The sequence below is a fragment of the Periplaneta americana genome, chromosome 12 (genome assembly GCF_040183065.1).
Source record: "Periplaneta americana isolate PAMFEO1 chromosome 12, P.americana_PAMFEO1_priV1, whole genome shotgun sequence".
In the NCBI taxonomy this organism is placed as follows: domain Eukaryota; kingdom Metazoa; phylum Arthropoda; class Insecta; order Blattodea; family Blattidae; genus Periplaneta; species Periplaneta americana.
The window spans coordinates 52,441,819-52,462,200 of record NC_091128.1 but is presented as its reverse complement, the minus strand read 5'-3'; the positions used below and the strand labels follow the sequence as shown (position 1 = coordinate 52,462,200).

General features: G+C 36.3%; 1 protein-coding gene across 1 annotated transcript in view; it reads left to right on the top strand.

Annotated features, from left to right (window-relative positions):
• Hel89B (histone acetyltransferase 1) overlaps positions 1-20,382 on the top strand; it is a 166,693-nt gene that overhangs the window by 93,654 nt on the left and 52,657 nt on the right. The window contains exon 23 of the mRNA XM_069841318.1: positions 16,774-17,009. Coding sequence (XP_069697419.1) covers positions 16,774-17,009 — 236 coding nt within the window. The remainder of the gene's footprint in view (positions 1-16,773; positions 17,010-20,382) is intronic.

Sequence of the window (20,382 nt, the reverse complement as noted above, 5' to 3'; positions counted from 1 at the left end):
GTCTTCAATTTTGGAAACAACCAGAAGTCGCAAGGAGCCAGGTCTGGAGAGTAGGTAGGTTGGCGAACGGTTGTAATTCCATGTTTGGCCAAGAAAGTGTGGATCAATTGGGATGAATGTGCGGGGGCGTTGTCGTGATGCAAGTGCCAGTTGTTCGCCGTCCACATGTCTGGTCTTTTGCGCCGAACTGCATCACGGAGTCGCCGGAGAACATCGTGATAGTACTCCTTTGTCACCGTTTGTCCTTCCGGTGCGTATTCGTGATGCACAATTCCACGGACATCAAAGAAAACAGTCAGCATCACCTTGATTTTGCTTCACACCTGCCGCGCTTTCTTCGGCCTTGGAGACTCGGGATGCTTCCATTGCGACGACTGTCTTTTTGTTTCTGGGTCGTACCCGTACACCCATGACTCATCTCCAGTTATCACGGTGTTCAGAAACCCAGGATCAGTGTTGGCGGTGTCCAGAAGGTCCTGTGCAACGTCACGACGGAGGTCTTTTTGTTCCGGGGACAACTTGGACACGAATTTCGCAGCCACTCGGTTCATGTTCAAATCATCACGCAAAATTGCATGTGCAGAATCTTTACTCACTCCAACCTCTTTGGCAATCTCCCGCACGGTCAAACGACGATCTGCCATCACCAAATTTCAACAACAGCTGCACTCCAAGTAGTTTGGGGCCTGCCACAACGCTGCTCACTCTCCGCTGATGTGCGGCCATCTTTGAATCGGTTGACCCACTCCTTAATTTGTGTTACACCCATCGCATCTTCCCCAAACACCTGCTGAATCTTACGAATTGTTTGACTTTGAGAATCACCAAGCTTTTGACAAAATTTGATGCAGTATCTTTGCTCAATTCGTTCAGTCATCTTGCGAGAAAACTAAATCCGACAAACACTTAGAACAGCACCTTACTTGGCGACCACCAGCCAGGGACTGGCACAAGCGAATGTGGTGAAAAAATTCAAGCATGCGCATTACGGTTCCTCCTTCCACCGTGCACAGTGGCGCCGCCTTAGAATCACTACTTTGCGCGGGAAAATGTAAGGTCGGATACATTTTAGACAGGCCTCGTATGCTGCTTTTGATGGGAGATTTCTGTTCTTGAGTTGGGGAAACTAGAGTAAAGAATAGTATTAGCAAGTTTGGAGGAAACATTAGAAACAGAAATGTTACTCAATTAATAGATTTCTCAGTCTATAACAAACTGAAGCTAATGAATACTACATTCTATCACTAAAATAGCCACAAATTCACATGGCCATCCTGAAAATACAAATCAAATTATAGATTATAATAATTAATATCATCTGCAACGAGATACTTTCACATAAAGGGTGGTCCAAAAATTACCTACCGAGTTTCGAAGAACCATCTTTCTTGAAACATTAAATTCTTCATCATATAGAAACGCAGGTCACCGCGAGAGACACATATACATTGCAAGGTTGCAATGTCTAACGCACATCCTAGATCATATATAAAACAGATTGACCAAGCTTATATTAAATTTAGACGCAACTGGAAAATAACGGACGCTATGCGTCGCTAGTGTCGAGAAATGAGCTTGCAATAACAAACACTAGATGGCAGAGTACCTGAACAGTACATAGAGTAATACGACTGTGGGATGACTTTTTTACGTCATGCCGCCTCCAAATTTCTTTCTCATTGTAATGTGAGGTTATGTTACAATAAGACTTTGATGTGTCGCTAAATTGTAGTATACAGAAGCTTGTTTTACCCAAATTCATCAACACACATAGATGACATTTTGGTACATAGCTGATATAATGTTGTTTGCGTTCAATATATAATCCGTCATCATTTGATGTACGAAATCTAATTGTTTTTAATTTTCAGTATACAATACCTCCCTAGCAACAATTATCACAAAATACTAAAAAGAGCAGATTTGTCTGCGTTTGTTGAATGCACATCATGATGCTCACGAAAAGGCACTAATTTATTTTGTGTGAACAAGATTACAATTTTTGAATATGAAGGAAAAGCAGGTATCCCTCTTCTGAAATTTATCCGAAAGGGGAAGAATTACAACTCCCTCCCCCCAAACACGTTTCCTCTTTTCTAGGTCTATATGTTTTCATTTTACAGGTGTATTATATGATGCGATATGGAAGCAGATAAATAATAACTGTACGTTTCTCGTCCACATTAAATTCAACGTGTTCATAACGTAGACCTGATATATTGCTTCATGTAGGCTACGCAGCTGGCAGTGTTCTTTTTACGAATAAGCGGTCGTACTAATCATTTTCTTTTCATCTGAACTATTGCTAGAATATGCGTTTGTGTTTTTATTTGCTCTGTATGTTGTTAAATAACTACTGAACATCGTCTTTGGTTAACAAATTGTTCTAGTATTCGTTTTATATCAGTCTTACGGTATTGAATTATGTCCATAACGTGGATGAGATATTATCAGGCTGGAAAATTCGCTCTGAATGCATTTTTTTACACAATTTTCTAATTTTCAGCAGATCTACGATACCCTGTGCGGTTTCTCTGCCAATGCAGAGTTAATTGCAATATACGGTAATTCTATTATTTTCCTGACACTTTTATATCCGTTCTCAAACGTACTGATTTAGATTCTTTACCCTACTGTACGTATTTTGCTCTCTACAAATCATCGTTAGTCAAATGAAATAGCCTATAATAGTTGTTTGCAACGAATTAGTAGACAACCTCAATCCCTCCTGACTGCCTCCCTTACGAATTTCTTTATCACTTTAATCAAATTTACTTTATACTGGTCCTTAAATTACTGAAACTAGTGCTGAGGTAGTTACGGTGATTTCTGAAGTGAAAATCGTTCAATTTATAAGGGTGAAATCAAAAATAACTTTTGTAGCCTTTCCTTGTCCTTCATTGGAAATTTGAGTAACTTCATATGACGACAATATTTCTTCCTTCTTCTACAGTTAACATAATCGCAGATGGGCATTTCTAAATGAAGTTTGTTACACAGAAACCTTTGAGACAATATTGACACTTGAAGTTCTTTATATAGTTCATCTATAAGAGTTAAATTAGCGCTGAGGTAGTTTCCTTCATACTCAGCTTATTCACCTTACATACATGAGTCTGTAACAGGTTAGGTTTGGTCAGTGCTGTCATGGTAATTTTTTTCTTGGCCATACACCCCACCCCTTGTTTTCTCCCTTGAAATATATTTTACTCTCCTCTCTCTATTTCCCCAATTGTCATTTAATTATTTTTTTTAATATTAAAGAAGAAGTAAAGAAATTGTTTTGCTTTACAATTTAATTGTACAAGTTTGATTTAAAGAATACACCATGTAGCACCACCATAGATGCACACTTGTCTCGATGAATCTTGGAGTTTATATTTGCAGCACTTTTTGTTTTTCAACCATTATTTTATATAATTCTGGATTCCAGTGCTGAAGAGGTGGATAATTTTTGTTTATGAACATCAAACAAAATAGGCGGTAGGTACAGTAGGAACAGGAAGAGATGATCTAAGATCTGTATAGATCTCCACGTACAAAACTTAGGCACCCATATGCCATATGGCTCCTTACAGACAAAATTTTCATTTCCCCATACGATTAATTTAAAAAAATTGTAGGTTCCTTACGATATATGGCCTCGTGTGGCCTCCATGACAGCACTGGGGTCAGTTAGTTTAGGCACTTTTACACCTTGCATATACAATCAAATGCATCTCCACAAAAAAATTCCTTATAAATTGAACGGTTTTCACTTCAGAAATCACAGGAACCGCTTCACCCAGGTAAGTAGTTAGCAGTTAATCATTTCAAAGCTCTTGTTATATTATGAAATAGCATCACACAATGCTGCCAAAATAAATGTTCCCAGTGTTAAAATTACAGAGTGTAAATTTCGCTTAGGACAGTTTTTGCTCTGGAAAATTAAAGGAAACAAACAGTATATCAAACCAGCAGCTGAGACACAAAGCACCTGAAATTCGAAAGTGGTTAAAAATTTTTATATTTCGTTCTTTCTTATTTACCAGCAACAGAAGTACCGATATGAGATTTTTTGCAGAGCTAATATCAGAGGCCCCTCATATTAGAGAATGTTTTGAATATTATTATATTCTGGAAAACTACATTGGCACATCAACCTCCCCTCCCCCCGCCTGAATTCTGGGCTGAAGCACGAAAATTTCGAAATGTACAAACTACAGATGCGGCAGAATATTACCACAATGGTCTTCAGCAAGAATTTTGTAAGACATAACCAAATATCTTCATGGTCATTATATGTCTTAAAATAAAACATATACTACATGTGAAGTACCTACTAAAAATGAGAGAAATAGAAATGGGAAGGACAATAAAAAAAGTGGAATGGACAAACACTAAGAAACTATTCATCTTGAATCAGTATGAACAATAGGACACTTTTTTTTGGTGTTAGTGGTATAGAATATGAAATTAAGTTGCATCAATAAGTTTTTCGAGTTTAGCATTACTTTAAGTATTTATTGTCCCCCCGTTGGAAAGATGGAATTACTTTGTTTGAAACTTGATGAAATTTTATTGTACCTTAACTCAATTTATTAAGGTACAATAAAATTCAAAATAATAACTGCAGGCCATTTTAAAATAAATCTGTTGGATGTAAATTATTTCTTAATTTATTAGGACCATAAAGGTATTGTTACAAGCGATAGATTGAATCATTTTTATCTTAATAATTTAATGTAGGATGATTATTTCGGGAATTGTTATGCTCTAAATTGTGAGGATATTTTAATACTTTTTTAAAATATAAATTTGGAATATGTTTCCAGTTAGTAAAGAGTAATTCAGAGAGACAGAGGTCTCAAGCATATTTGACACATGCCAGAATTATTAAATATGAAAAAAAGAGTTCTTGCACTAACATACTGTTTATAAAGTAACTAAATCTTAAGAAATACAGTATATGTACAGGTATTCTATATAAAGGCATAGGAGTGAATATAAATCTGTTTTAAGGAATTCCTATTTAATATTCCTGCTATAGGAACATGACAAAATAAATACAACGCAGCATGGAAGCTAATTCAACTCTTATCGAGTATTGTTGATGAGATGTGTTATGAAGGTAGACCGAATCATTCAATATAAATGTATAAATAGGACGAATAATAATAGATTAATTTCAGTGTATGTAGTATCAAAACTGAAAGCGGTAACTAGTCTATGAATGATGTCTTAACAAGTATAAATAAAATGGACTCTTGACAAGAGACACACATTTGGCTTCAGTAATAACTAGGACTTCAAGGAATTTATGGTAGCTCACCTGTCAGGCAAAACTCTGAATAGTCAGCATTGTCGAACTATAGAAGCGCGATTAAAAAGTATTTTTTTCCCCATCCATTACATATGATTGCTTTTTTCAAGTCCCGGTAATAACATTATTAAATTAATTATCCCACATATTTGGGTGGTGCCTTTCTTTGTTTCTGACATAATTTATGAGAGTTTCTCTTTTACACTTCAATAGAGAAATGCAACTTTCAGTGGACAATGAACGTGTAACTCTAATGGAACTCTAAGAACCACAGCATTAATGTTTTCTTCTTTTCTTTCATGCCCTTTAGTTTTTGTTGCAGATAATATCATGCTATTGGATAATTATACATGCACCTTTCTAATAAAATTGGCATATATTTCACTGGTCTCAGAAGTAAAATTAAATGTATAATAGCTTCTCGGTGCAAAATATTTACTGAAAATAATTGTAGGATTTGAATAGAAATGTCACTTCTCAGGCAAGGTTATTCGTGGATGACTGTATAATATACAGAAAAAATTAGTGATAAATCTTATATCACCGCCTTGCAAAACTAGCTTGACGTTATTGAAAACTGGACTACAACAAATAAAATTAAAATCAATGTGGGCAAAAGTAAATCAATATGTATCCTTCTGTAAAACACAAAATTAAATTCGTCTCATATACCAATTAAATGGATCACCAGTGTCACAAGTAAACACTTAGGTACTGTATATATTTTAGTAACAAACTGGTTGAAATAAGTCACTAATATTACAAGGATAGCCTGGAAAACACTACATTTCTTTATGCGTATTCTTAAGAAAGCTAACCGAAAGTCAAAAGAATTAATGTACAGTTTCCCTGGAAAAGGATGAGACGATTGAATATTCCTAAGTCTCACATGTAAGACACTGCGCATGATCGGAGACCAGAGCACCGATACACAAGATAACGAATATTGAGTTACTTAAATTCAGGCTATTTGGTTTGTTACTAGCATCGTTCCGAAATTCAATTAAAAAACTGCAAAAAATATGATAATATTACGTAAATAAAAGATAAATATATACATAAATCGTGTAGTTAAATCGACAATGGACCTTCATGACTAGATCGACACTCCACACAGAAAGGAAAGCTTTCATGTCGTTTCCATAGCTCAGACGGTAAGACTTCTGCGTGTTGTGTAGAAGAGTGCGAGTTCGATTCTTAGTCTACACAACAATTTTTTTTGTCTAAATAACGTTGAAATAGCTAAGTCACGTTGAAATATAGTTTTACAAAGTCCTGAGATTAAGTGTTAATGATCGCAAACAATACAAAATTACAAGTTATAATATTATAAACGTTAATCTAATGAATGCATTTATACACACACACATATATACAATGTAAATGCATATATATTAAAAACTAACAATTAAAATGAAATTAAAAAAATATATAATAATAGACAAACTTTTACAAAGGTTTAGAGTCCTTAGGCTATGTCATTTGTTGAGTAATTATTACAATAATTTATTAATAGCTTTCCCATATGTGTAAGAAATGCACTCGCACAAAACAATTTTTGTTAAAAGTATGGCTTTGGATTATTTCATTCTCACCCCTGCAGTTAATTTTAACTATTTTATCTACGTGTTTGCATTCAATTTTATTCATGTTATGATTGAATGTATAAGCACTGTTGCAGTTATTGACTAATTACATATATTAATAATAATTATTAAATACATCTGTTAAGTAACCAATTGCAGTATCTTTTGCAAAATCTTGAATGTTTAAGTTGTCAATAATATTTCTGTACTATATACTATAATACGTTAAAAGAATTTGCAATAGATTTGGGATCCTCTACTTTATAATCATTGGTTTTAATGAAAAAATATTTTCTTTCTTAGGATATCTACAAGTTTAAATTTAATAATATTATGAATAGGTTTAATTGCATTATCTGAATTTTGTACTTTTCTACTCAAATATATTCTATTTCCCTCTTTCATAATTTTTGATAAATTACACTGTACTTCTTGCAGTATTTAAGAACATGAAGATCATTACATTGCAACTCATTACATATAGATTCTTCTTTTTAATACATGAGATTTTGAAGTCCCTGCGTTATTTACATGTTTTAACTTTTGAATTTTTTCACAACATTGAGTGGAGAACATCCACTGAAGTGATTATGAAATTAAGTGAAAAATTCAATATATTTACTCTTAATATCAGTAGTACCAGTATCATATATGTTTTTCCAAGATTCATTTTGTAGACATAAATGTAAATAATCACTAGATACAGCAATTACGATCCTTTCTTAGTTTTTAAATTAATATTTTGAAATTGTTCAGTGACATTGGAAACACATAGGATTTGTTTATCATGGTCAGACAAGCCATTGATTATAGGTTCTGTCGAATAGGAATTCAGTCTAATTCTGTGTACAAAACGTTTATCAATGGCTGTGTTACTTCAGCTTGTATGCTATGGGAAAATGACCCTACGAATAAGGTTTCCAGTTTCAAGGAGTGAATTTAATTTACTTTTACGGAAAAGTTCCGAGAGATAATCTATGTTTATGTCACTACAGATCACAAATTCCATATGAGATTTCTGAAGTCTTTTCTTTACAAATTCAATGTTGGCTATAAATATTAATAAATAATGTAAGAAATATGAATGATTGTAGTTATAAGTCTGATTTACATTATAAAAAGCAAGAAGTTACATTCCTCGGCAAGATTCGAACTTTCGATGTTTGGTTTTGTCGTCCAACGCACAACCACGGACCTATTCAATGCTTATGTTAATAACATACAATTTAGCTGTAGCAATGTGGTGTCATAACTTGGGGTTTGTTTATTTAATGTAATTAGATTTAATTTGATTAGTTTCGCAACAATTGGACTTCCTGTTATATCCTGTTATTTAGATATTTAATTTAGGGTTGATTTATTAACTCTTACTATGCAAGATGCCTCTTATTTCAATAATTCTATATCATGTTAAATAGTCATTGTCTACACTAAAGTATTATCGTCATCTCTCATTTCTCATCGTAATGGCGAACCGACGTGACATGAGACAGCGAGTTATAGCACTAGTTGAGGCTGGATATGGGGCTAGATCTGCTGGCCGTTTGGTCGGTGTTCCTGGAAGTACAGCCGCGAGATGGGTTCATCGTTACCAAAATTTTGGGGAGGTCGAAAATCGCCCTATTCCTGGGCGTCCGCGGATTTCTTCATTGGAAGAGGATGCTCTTTTATTCGAGACAGTTCGACAGGACCCCTTTCTGACTGCTAACGAAATAAGAGCAGCATCTAACTTTCCCGGCTCTTCACAGACTGTGATCAGCAGGTTGAGGAACCGCGGTATTAGGAGCCGGAGGGCTGCGCAAATGGAAATATTGGGGGAAGCACAAGCTGTCGACCGTCTTGCCTTCGCTACCAATCGAGTGGATTTCGATTGGAGAAATGTAATTTTCTCCGACGAAACAACCATCTCGAGTGATTACGAAGGTCCTGTCCGTGCCTATCGTGAGGATGGTCTCCGACATGATCAGCGCTATGTGCACCGACGTGAAAGATCGGGGCGCTTTAGCATATCGTGTTGGGGGTGGATGTCTTACGATGGACCTGGCGTTATAGAACGCATCGATGGCCGGTTTAATGCGGAAACTTACGAGCACATTCTGGAAAATATATTCCTTCCCTCCGCCCGAGAACGTTTTCCTGAAGGAACATTGCTGTTCCAGCAGGATAACCATCCCGTGCACTATGCTGCAAGCATTCAAAGATGGTTTCAAAGGAGACCCGAGATCGAAATCATTAATTGGCCTCCGAAGTCACCTGATTTGAATGTCATCGAAAATTTATGGGCGGAATTGAAAAAGAGAAGGATAGCCACCTATGCCCACGACGCCCTCGAAATCGAGACGAATTGTAGGATCAAGTTGTTGATACCTGGGAAGATCTCGCCGGGGATCAGAACTTATTCCACAATCTCGTGACATCCATGCCGGATCGACTTAGAGCTGTAATAGAAGCTGATGGCATGTGGACAAGATTTTAAGTTAACAGGTCTCTTTTTGTTTCTTATGATTTTTGTTTGAGGAAGAATACTTTTAACTTCCAAGTAAGATTTATTTTTTTTGACGAGGTTCAGCCCACTTGTAAGACCCAGAAATTGGGCATAAATTATTCCATATTTTTCGACAAATTAGACAGCCGAGGAACTCTGAACAAATTAATTACACCTCAATAAAAAAAAAGTTTTACCTGGGATCGAACACGAGACGTTTCGGTTATACAATGGAACCGGCACGCTACTATATGAGCTACCGAGACAAGACAGTGATAGCAGCAGTCCAGAATGTAGATCCCTTAGCAGGCATTTACCATTCGGTTAAGTGAAGCAATGATATTTTGGCACTCGAGCTATGTTGTGAAATCCTGGCCTTAAATGGCAGTGTTATTCGTGATCCTTATTCTGGTCCTTGTCCTTGTTGTGGTCCTTGTAACAATTCTTGTACTATCTGTCATGTTATGTATCCCTACGTCGATATCGAGTGAACCGCGCTGTACAACTTTAACTTCCGACGACCAAGAATCGTCTCATTCTTTTTCAGGGTAACTGTACATAACCCATGTTCGGTCCACTGCTGTGGAGTAATGGTAGGCACATCTGACCGTGAAATGAGTGGGCCCGGGTTCAAATCCTGATTGGGGCATGTTACCTGGTTGAGGTTTTTTCCGAGGTTTCCCCAATTGTAAGGCGAATGTAATGTAATCTATGGCGAATCCTCAACCTCATCTCGCCAAATATCATTTCACTATCATCAATTCCATCGAGGCTAAATAACCTAGTAGTTGATAAAACATCGTTAAATAATCAATTTAAAAAAAGACGTCAGATAAACAGAGGAAGTTACAAAAGCTTGTAGTGGCGAAGAATTTAAAGCGTCTGTGTTGTTAAAAAAAGGGAAGTACTACAAATGGCAGAAAAAGTGGATAGCCTATATTGATGTATTTGTTACGTGACATTACACAGGAGATGTCACCACATATAGTTGTAAACAACCGTGGATATTTTAAATCTGAAAGTGTACTTTAGTGTAATTTTTTTTATTGGGTTATTTTACGACGCTGTATCAACATCTAAATTATTTAGCGTCTGAATGATATGAAGGTGATAATGCCGGTGAAATGAGTCCGGGGTCCAGCACCGAAAGTTACCCAGCATTTGCTCGTATTGGGTTGAGGGAAAACCCCGGAAAAAACCTCAACCAGGTAACTTGCCCCGACTGGGATTCGAACCCGGGCCACCTGGTTTCGCAGTCAGACGCGCTGACCGTTACTCCACAGGTGTGGACACTTCAGTGTAATCAAGTGTTGCTTTGTATAATAAGAACTGTAGGCACAGTGTATACGGTAAATCTCTATATGCATTTGAAAAGATTAGTAATCAACTTGACAGAAATGTTCGTGTGTCACAATATAATTTGTAATATTTTATTTGTTAATGGCACTGTTATTTTTATTAAAGTATGCGATTTAGCAGTTACATGTACTTCACAAATGTCTTAATTGTTTCAAAAACAACTAAATGCATTTATGACATTTGGCACAATAATATGAATATTTTCCATTTTGGTAATAAATTAAGTGGCAAGAAAATGTTCATGTGTCACACCATATAATATTTAATATTTTTTACATTATTAATTATTCCTTTTCATTATGATTTTCTGTTTATATTTTGGAATGCTTACGTTAAAAAACAGTGATGTGTCTTTCATGAACTCCTAAGTATTTGATTAAGTATCCTGTGAAGATCATAGTTACTTCGAAAATGTTGCGTGTGTGACTATGGAATGACCCATCAGTATTGTTAGTATTGTTACAAATTACACAACCTGAAACTGTTAGTATGGGATCAGGAGTAGTGACAAAAATGTAATGCTGTAGGCCTACATCAACATGACTATTTTAATCCAGTTTCTAATAGTTTTTAAGGTTTGAAGGCCTTTTGAGGTAAACAGTATTGAACATGTGAGGGAAGGGCTATTTCTTGGTAATGGATTAGGCCTGTATATTTTATAATATTATTAACTATATATTGTTAAATTACCTAGTAAATATCGTAATATGTATATTATATAATACTGTAAACAAGACAATATCACAGGCTGCAAACTAGATTATTCTTGTTTTTGTATAATTATACGAACATGTCTGAAATAAACAAGACTACCATTGGTTAGGTTAGGATAGGATTACTTATATATTGTAATCAGGCTATATGCACAAATTTTCCAATATACTACTATCATAACTAAATAGGTAATGTTAACATTAATTTTCATAAATTTTTGTGGTGCAAATTAAAATAATTCAAAGTAAAGTATAACAAAACTCCGACAACATTATAATTATGAACGTCAAATTCTCTTATTTTATTTATTTTTCAGTGTTTAGTCCCTTATTTCCCATTGTTCTTTGGATTTATCATTAGTGAAATATCAATTAACGGATAAATTATGTTATACACTCAGTTGATAATATAAATAATATTCACGACAAATATATAAAAACAGAAGAGATAACGAATCATAATTTAGCCCACCGATAACTTTATAACATGGTCTAAAAATTCTAGGTAGATTGGCTTTGCGCGAGACTCTGCATTGTATTCTATTCAATACAAAGGCGTACTTTATCTTATCTCTCCGCTTCGCCCACGTGACAACTATAATTAGAACTCCCTCGTTCCGAACTTGCCTAAGTCATATAGGCCAATAATATTTATCCATGGTCATCAATTGTCGACAGTACATACCGTTGCTTACGAGAATATCTCGTAAGCAAGAAATAATCAATTTAGACCGACCAGACCGGTTCAGAGTTCGTGTCTCGTGATGGTGTTGGTCATTGTGCCATCTGTTGACGATTATTGAACTACATCAAGCCGGCCTCGACTGCAAACCCTAAAGCCTATATAAAAGAGCTATCTGTTAGTATATATGATCTAGGCGCACACTCAAGTGATAACTGCAGGATTTTAAATCAAAGCATGAATGAAAGAAATTTAAAAATATGTATTTCAGTGTGTAAATTCAGTATTAACTGACAACAGATGTTGAATTAATAATTCACTAGCATTTAGTGTATAATGAGTATATTTATCTAGGACTTCTAAATATAATGAAAATTTGAAATGAGGAAAGAAAACTTACTCAACTATCTCTGGAAGAGAGCTAATATTTTAGGTTATATACATATATATATATATATATATATATATATATATATATATATATGAGAACAATGAGTTCGTTAATTCAGTCTTTAAGTTAACTTTGTCACATATTACAAATTACTGACATTTAAATTAATTAAACAATTAAATTACATGGGGTGTAACTTTAATAGTGGCAACACTGCTGTAAAAGTCAAACGAGACGGAGTTAATTGTTGTCACTTCTACCACATGTTAGTCTATGTCTGCCCTCCTCCCCCCTAAAAGGACTCTTCCGTCCGACTCACAGCGCATGAGCTGTGGAGAGTTGAAGTTAGTCTCCTGTTAGTTACAGCTCTAAGCAGTTGTGTTTCGCCATGTTTATAAAGCAGGAACAGCGATCTTGGCTGAAAATTCAATCTGCCCATGGTCGTACAGCACGACAATGTCATGACGGTCTTGTTGAGGCATGTAGAGAGACAGCATTACCATATAGGACTGTGGCGAGGTGAGTTTGAGCTTTCAACGTGGGGCGTGACCACGTGAAAAACATGGCTCAGTCCGGTCGTCCAAGTGTTAGTGAAGAGGAAATGCAAGCTCTTTCCGTGCTATTAGACAATGATCGACGACAGACGATACGTGAGTTAGCCCAGGAGATAGGAATATCGCTTATGACTGTGTTTCGTATTCTAAAGAATCGCCTAACGCACGATAATGCAAGGATGCACACGGCACACTGATTTGTACTGTCGCTGAGGGTGGGAAGTGTTTTTCCATCCACCACATTCACCGAACTTAAGCCCCTGTGATTATGACTTAATCCCAAAGATGAAGGAACCCCTTTGTGACATTCGATTCCGGACCGTTCCCGATATTCTGCAGGCAGTAGGGCGGTTCATCAGAAACATCAACAGAACAGAGGGATACTACGACTTCCACATCGCTAGCAACAAGTTGTAGACAATGCTGGTTACTACATTGAAGGACTGTAGAAGTTTCATAGATGTATCACTTGTATATTCGTAATAAATAAATAGTTGCCATTATTAAAGTTACGACCTGTGTATATAGTTTCAGTAGACTATATTAAAAAGTCATGTTGAGTTATATCACCAGAAAAATAAAATCATCTGCTTTATATATGATGAAATCATGTAGTGACTACATGTGGCGTACATACTCATACTACATAATACTATTTTCATATTGTAATATTAAGTAAAGGTAAGATGAAGACATACTGAAATTAAATACTTGAGTTAAGCAGTTGAAACAAAAAAAAAAATCTCTAAGAGAAAAATAAATCAGATTTTTCATTAACAGTTTTAACAGTTGACTATTCCGAAGATCCACTGGAATCACTGTCACAAGATCTTTTCCTCTATGTTTTTTTATGAAGAAATGGAGCACTTCATGTTCATGCAAGACGGTGCTCAACCACACTGCATGCATGCTGTCTTCCTTGTATTGCAATAGGTTGACAATTACGGGTCATCTTTGAAAAAGTGTGCTTAACACAGTTTTCAGGTGCAGATTTACCGTCTTCCATCTCTCGAAGCAATTACTCCACAGTGGGATATATATCACGATCATAAATTTAAAAAATTTTGCCCCTTCAGCATGTTATTAAAATTGCCTAATCACACACTTGCTTCTTTCGATTGCGTCTTTTTGCAGGAGACGAAAACTTGACCAAGCCACGTTTTTCTTGATTTTTTTTTTTCGATTCACCTGTTATTTTCTGTACAGTACATCTTTAAAATTTGTGACATAAAATCTTTATCCAAAAACTGGGACTTTCTTGGTACAAACCTGGACGAATTTTTAACAGAACGAATTTACCAGGGTGAATTTTGGTTGTAACTATCAATTCGCGTTGTGACAAATTATTTGGGATAAATTGTTGCAGTACTAACTGTCAAGAGATAAATTATCGTACATTCGCGTATGCCAGTACTATAGGCTGCAGCTGAGATTTGGCAGTGTCAGTTACTAGAACACGAGTGCTTGACTCAGTGCACCAGCCTCCTGGCTTGACTTTTCAGGACTTCCCTTTGAATTTCCTTCTGCCATATCTTTAATTACTACACTATTGCTATAAAACTATACAACTATAACTCTAATACTATAAAACTATAATTGTAGAAGCAATAAAACAAGGAAACAGAGCTACTACGAGAGAAACTTTCCACTGCAATGAAACATGCTCGTCTGATTGGTTCTTAGAAGCATGTGATTATTTCGTTCTATGATGCACTCTGGCTACCCATGTTCCTACTTGACAGCTAGTATAGATCAATCAATCATTCAATCAAACTCCTGTATCTCCTCATGAGGAGCATAGGGCATTCACAAAGTGCCTCCATCGGACCCTATTTGTGGCCAACTTCTTCACTTTGCTCCATGTTTTCCTCTCCCTAGCAATTTCCTCCAAAACTGTTCTCTTCCATGTATTTTTTGACCTTCCTCTTGTTCTACTACCCTGGGGGTTCCAAGCCAAAGCCATTCTTTCTACTGCTCCATCTTCTTTCCTGATTGTGTGCCCTATCCAATTCCACTTTCGTCTTTTGATTTCTATTATGATTTCTTTCTGATTTGTTATCTTCCATAGTTCTGAGTTTGTGATTATATCTGGCCATCTAATTTTTAAAATTCTTCGTAAACATCTATTAACAAATGTTTGAAGTTTATTTTGTATAATTTTACTTGTTTTCCATGTCTCACAGCCATATAATAAGACTGATTTCACATTACTGTTAAAGATTTTAATTTTTGTAGATCTAGATATAAGACTTCCATATTGGGTACAACTGGACAAATGCACTACAGTGAAACCTCTCCTTACGGACACCCCCAAGATACAGACACTCCTCATATACGGACAGATTTTTATGTCCCAATTGAAATAATATAGAAATAATGATAAATTTAACTCTCGTTTACGGACACTGTAAGACACTGACACGTACAGCTGTTTCACGGTCCTAAAGCTTGCTTTACCTCCTGACTGCGGACAGAACTTCGATTTCAAGATCTAATGTGTTACAAAAATGGAAAATTTAGTTTTGAGAACTGTACAGAAATTCCTTATCATGAAAGAAGACAATAAGGGTCTCGTAGGCCACCACTAGATCAGCCAGCTACCCCTTGTTAGCTGGAAACAGGTGGATAAACAAAGTCATTAAATTTAACCTGTCTGATGGGTCCAAGGTTTCCGCGATCGTGAAATTGTATTTGACACATGATAGGGTTAGGATTATTCTCTTCACTTCAATCAGTTGTTCTGTTTCGAGAGACATGGCACCTGTACGTAAAGGTTAATTCGAAAACTGTAAATTACAGTACTGCATAACTCTAGACCTAGAGTAAAATTGCATGGCACAGTACTGTATTTTCCTTTTTCGGTCTTATCTACTGTAGTTCAAAGTTGCAAAGAATTTAATGTAATATACTGTATTTATAATTAAACTACAGTAATACATTTCATTTAAAGCGTGAAGGGATACATAATGCATGTTATAAATTTACTGTTAGATTGGGGAGCCTCCCCCCCCCTCCCCCCCAATAAAGAACGTCTCCCAGTTGCAGACAGATTGTTACGTCCCTTTGATGTCCGTAAATGAGAGGTTTCACTGTATTTGCATTTTTTATTCTGTTCTTTACATCCTCAAAGGCTCCACCATCCTTGTCAATTATGCTACCCAAATATTTAAATTCTTGAACAGTATCAATGTTGTTATTATTTATTATAACTTTATCTGTCTTTTTACTATTTAATCTCATTTCTTTAGTTTTTTTATGTTTATTTTCATATGAGCCCCTTTTTTTACTTCTAATAAAGTACTGACTTTATTCTGCATATCATCAAAACTATGGGAGAGCAAACAGATATCATCAGTGAAATCCAGATCTTCCAAGGTATCATTTACTCCCCATCTTATACCTCTTCTAACATTGAGCTAGTACAGATAATGTAAGTTAAAACTTATGCCATGTGTTCATGATGTTTCGTCATTTAATGGACAACATTTTCGAGGTGTTGTCTTGCCCCGACTGGGAATCGAACTTGGGCCACCTAGTTTCGTGGCCAGACGAGCTAACCATTGTTCCACAGGTGTGAACTTTTAAGTTGTAAAGGCTATGCATAGTGGGTTAAATTGAAGTATAATTTTTCTGAATACATGTTGTAAGAAAATATCATGGTGAAAGATTTTTGTGAACAATGCTACTGTGATGTGTTGTAGGCCGCATGAGTGACCAGAACCAACCAGTGCGCTTGATGGCCACACACTGCTTTGCTACATTGATACAACTTATGCCTCTGGATGGTGGTGTACCAGATCCACCAAATCTCACTGCAGAACTAGCACAGCAAAAAGCTCGAGAGCGCAAGTTCCTTGAACAACTGTTTAACCCAAAGTCTATAGAAGACTACAGAGTCCCAATACCTATTGAAGCAGAATTGCGATCATATCAACAGGTGAGTGTGTAACTTCCTTGCTTGACTGTTTTATTGTTAATTTTAAACTTTGATGATAAGTGTAGTTCAGTTTGTATTGTACTGCTAGGTTTATTCTTGACTGTAACTTATTTACAGATTAAATTCTAACATTCTGTTTATTATGAAATGTTTGTTTTTTGAAGTATCATTGGAAGTATTGTAATACAATTTAATTAATTATGAACTTCAACTTCAATAATGAATAATAATAATAATAATAATAATAATAACAATAATAATAGTAGTGGGAGTGGGAGTGGGAGTGGTCAGCCATTGCCCTGTAGTGATGAATGGAGCCCAGAAGTTCAGGCATTTATTTTGGCCAAAATAAGTAGGCAAATAAGCTTTTAAAAATGACGAAAATGAACAGTAAAATAATCGAAATAGTAATTTAATATAGGTTATTTAGTAAACCTGCACTTACCCTTACTTTTCCTGGTTACATGCCACAACAAGATTTTTTTTTTTTTCAAATTCTCAACTGTCATAATCAGCCGCCTGTCAAAGAGAATATTTTTCATAATTGAAAAAGATAGCTCTACTTCCACCAAAGTAATTAGAGCATACTTGAAACATGCTGTCATGGTTGGACTCATATTAGTAACAATACGACTTTCACCTTTCAGAACATCACGAGTATTTTTAAGTTTTTCTGGGTCCTTATTACTACTCATCACTAGACATTGGATGTTTAGGAAAGTGCCTATTTTATTTGAATGTTCATATTTAAAGGCTTTTAGTAATAATGTGCATGAATCATGAGAAATGAAGCATTCTGATAAAGTTTGATCTTGCCTTTTTTTTTGCTGTTTATGCCTCTTTTACTTTAATATGTACTTTTTTGCCCTTTTCTTGCTTTTATATGTACCTATTTTGCCTTTTACGTCTTTTTTACTTTAATATGTACTGGCTTTTATATGTACTTTTTTTTGCCTTTTTCTTTATATGACTATTCACTCAACAATACTGCATTTATTTCTGCGTTCGAAACTAAGGAACTTGCAGATCTTATAGTAGCCATAGATATGGGACACCCTGTTGCAATGCAGTGTTGTTGTTTCGCTTACTCCAGAATCGACCTTGTCCTTATCCAGCACTGCTACCTGACTCCAGCACTGACCTACCCCGTTAATTCCTGACTTAGTTGCCTCATGAGTGATGCCTTATTGGTGTCACTTGTGAGGTTCAAACCTGTCTTTGTACTGTTGACTAAACAACAACAAACATCAGTTATTAGTCGAACACATGAAGCGTTGGATTTCCACACTGATAACCCGGTTTCGAATCCCGGTGAGTCCAACTATAATTTGTGGTGGACAAAGACAGTGCTTGCTGGTAGGACTTCGCGGCTCTACCAATGTCTCATTATTGTTACATTAATCATTGTCACACTGATTTTGTCCAATAAACGTGACAGAAGTTTGTGTGTTAATCTTGAAAAGTTGCTTGTTGTTTATTGTAACTCAAGTTATGGATGTGAAGTTGTGGATGAATAAGTACAAGTGAAACAAGTCAATAGAACAGAGAAACTACTTTTCCAGTGTACTTTGTTAAGTTACTTATGGTCTTATGGATGTTTACTTTATGAATTATGAGTGATTCAGTATAATTTCAATGCCTTTTATTGCCCTATTTTTGTTGTTTTCAGAGCCTGTTTAGGCGCCTAAAATACCATTTTTTAATTCCTTAACTTCCAATGTCTACTCATCACACATTTACAGTTCTCACTAACAGCCAACCCTTTGGCTCCCAGTGATTCTCGCAATTGACTTGCAGTATCTTAGATGACACTATGGATGGCACCAGTGCCTCACTTCTTTTCTCTAACTTCGCAGTTGCTTCTGGTAAAAGATAGTGTGCTGCTATAAATGCGAAATCATTGTTGATATCTTGTTGACAGAGGAGTTTTTTTTTTTTTCATCTCATGAATTGAAGCAATTTCGTCTTCTGATATAGCATCTCTTTTACCTCACATATCTCATTGAAATTATTGGGGTAATAAATAGCAGCACAGATGTAGGTTCTCCATCTAATCAAAACTGGTTGTGGAGGTAAACCGAGTTCTGGTGCTACATCCTTATAAGTCTGGATTCAGGAGGGAGATTTCAGGAAAACGTTTTGGATGTTCGAAATCAACACTTGTCTAAATCTGAATATAAACTTCTTATTTCTTCGGGTGATTCTTTACAACCCATGAGTTGGACATGTGAGATGAAATACGAGGCGTGTTCTTAAAGTAAGTTCCGTTTTTAATTATAGCCGTCACATCGCTGCAATCGTTATTTTGTGCATGCGTGTTTTCTTCTTCAGTCCTCAGGCAAGCTGTGCATGCAGTTTCAGAGCTTCAGTCCTTGTGTGTGGTTAGTTGTGATCAGTTGAAATGTTTAAAGTGATTGAGCACCCCACCGACTGTGAGATGCGGTCTGTTATCCGTTTCTTGAATGCGAGAAATATCAAACCAGCTGACATTCATCGTCAACTTTGTGAGGTGTATGGTGATGATGCCATTAGTGATGGAATGGTGAGGAGATGGGTTAGGAAGTTCAACGAGGGCCGCATCTGTGCATGACGAGCAGCGTACTGGTCGGCCATCTTTGATCAATGACGATTTGGTGCGTGCTGTCATTGAAAAAAATTCATGAGGACAGGAGGTTCACAATTTCTTCACTTTCTTGAATTTTCCACAAATGTTGCGGAGTGTTCTCTACAAAATTGTGACAGATCGATTACGATATTGAAAATTGTGCTCACGATGGGTACTCAAGATGCTCACTGAGGAACACAAAACCAAACGAGCTTCCAGTGCATTGAGCTTTCTCACACGTTACAGTGAACAAGGTGATGAGTTTCTTGACCATATCGTGACAGGTGACGAGACTTGGATGTCTCACATGACACCTGAATTGAAGCAGCAGTCCATGGAATGGAGGCACACTGCATCACCAAGGAAAAAGAAATTCAAACAAACCATGTCAACACGCAAGATCATGTCCACTGTTTTTTGGGACAGAAGAGAAGTCCTACTCATCGAATTCTTGCCTCGGGATGAAACCATTAATAGAGAAACCTGTTGTCAGACCTTGAAGAAGCTCCGTCGTGCAATTCAGAACAAGAGACGTGGGATGCTGACCGACGGAGTTGTGTTGCTTCATGACAAAGCTCGGCCACACACAGCTCGTGACACCCAAAATCTCATCTCGAAATTTGGCTGGGAACAAATTGACCATCCCCCCTACAGCCCGGATTTGGCTCCGAGTGACTTTCATCTCTTTCCGCACCTCAAGAAGTTCCTCGGTGGCAACATTTTGATGGCAATAATGAAGTGAAAACAGCGTGCAGGAGTGGTTCGCAT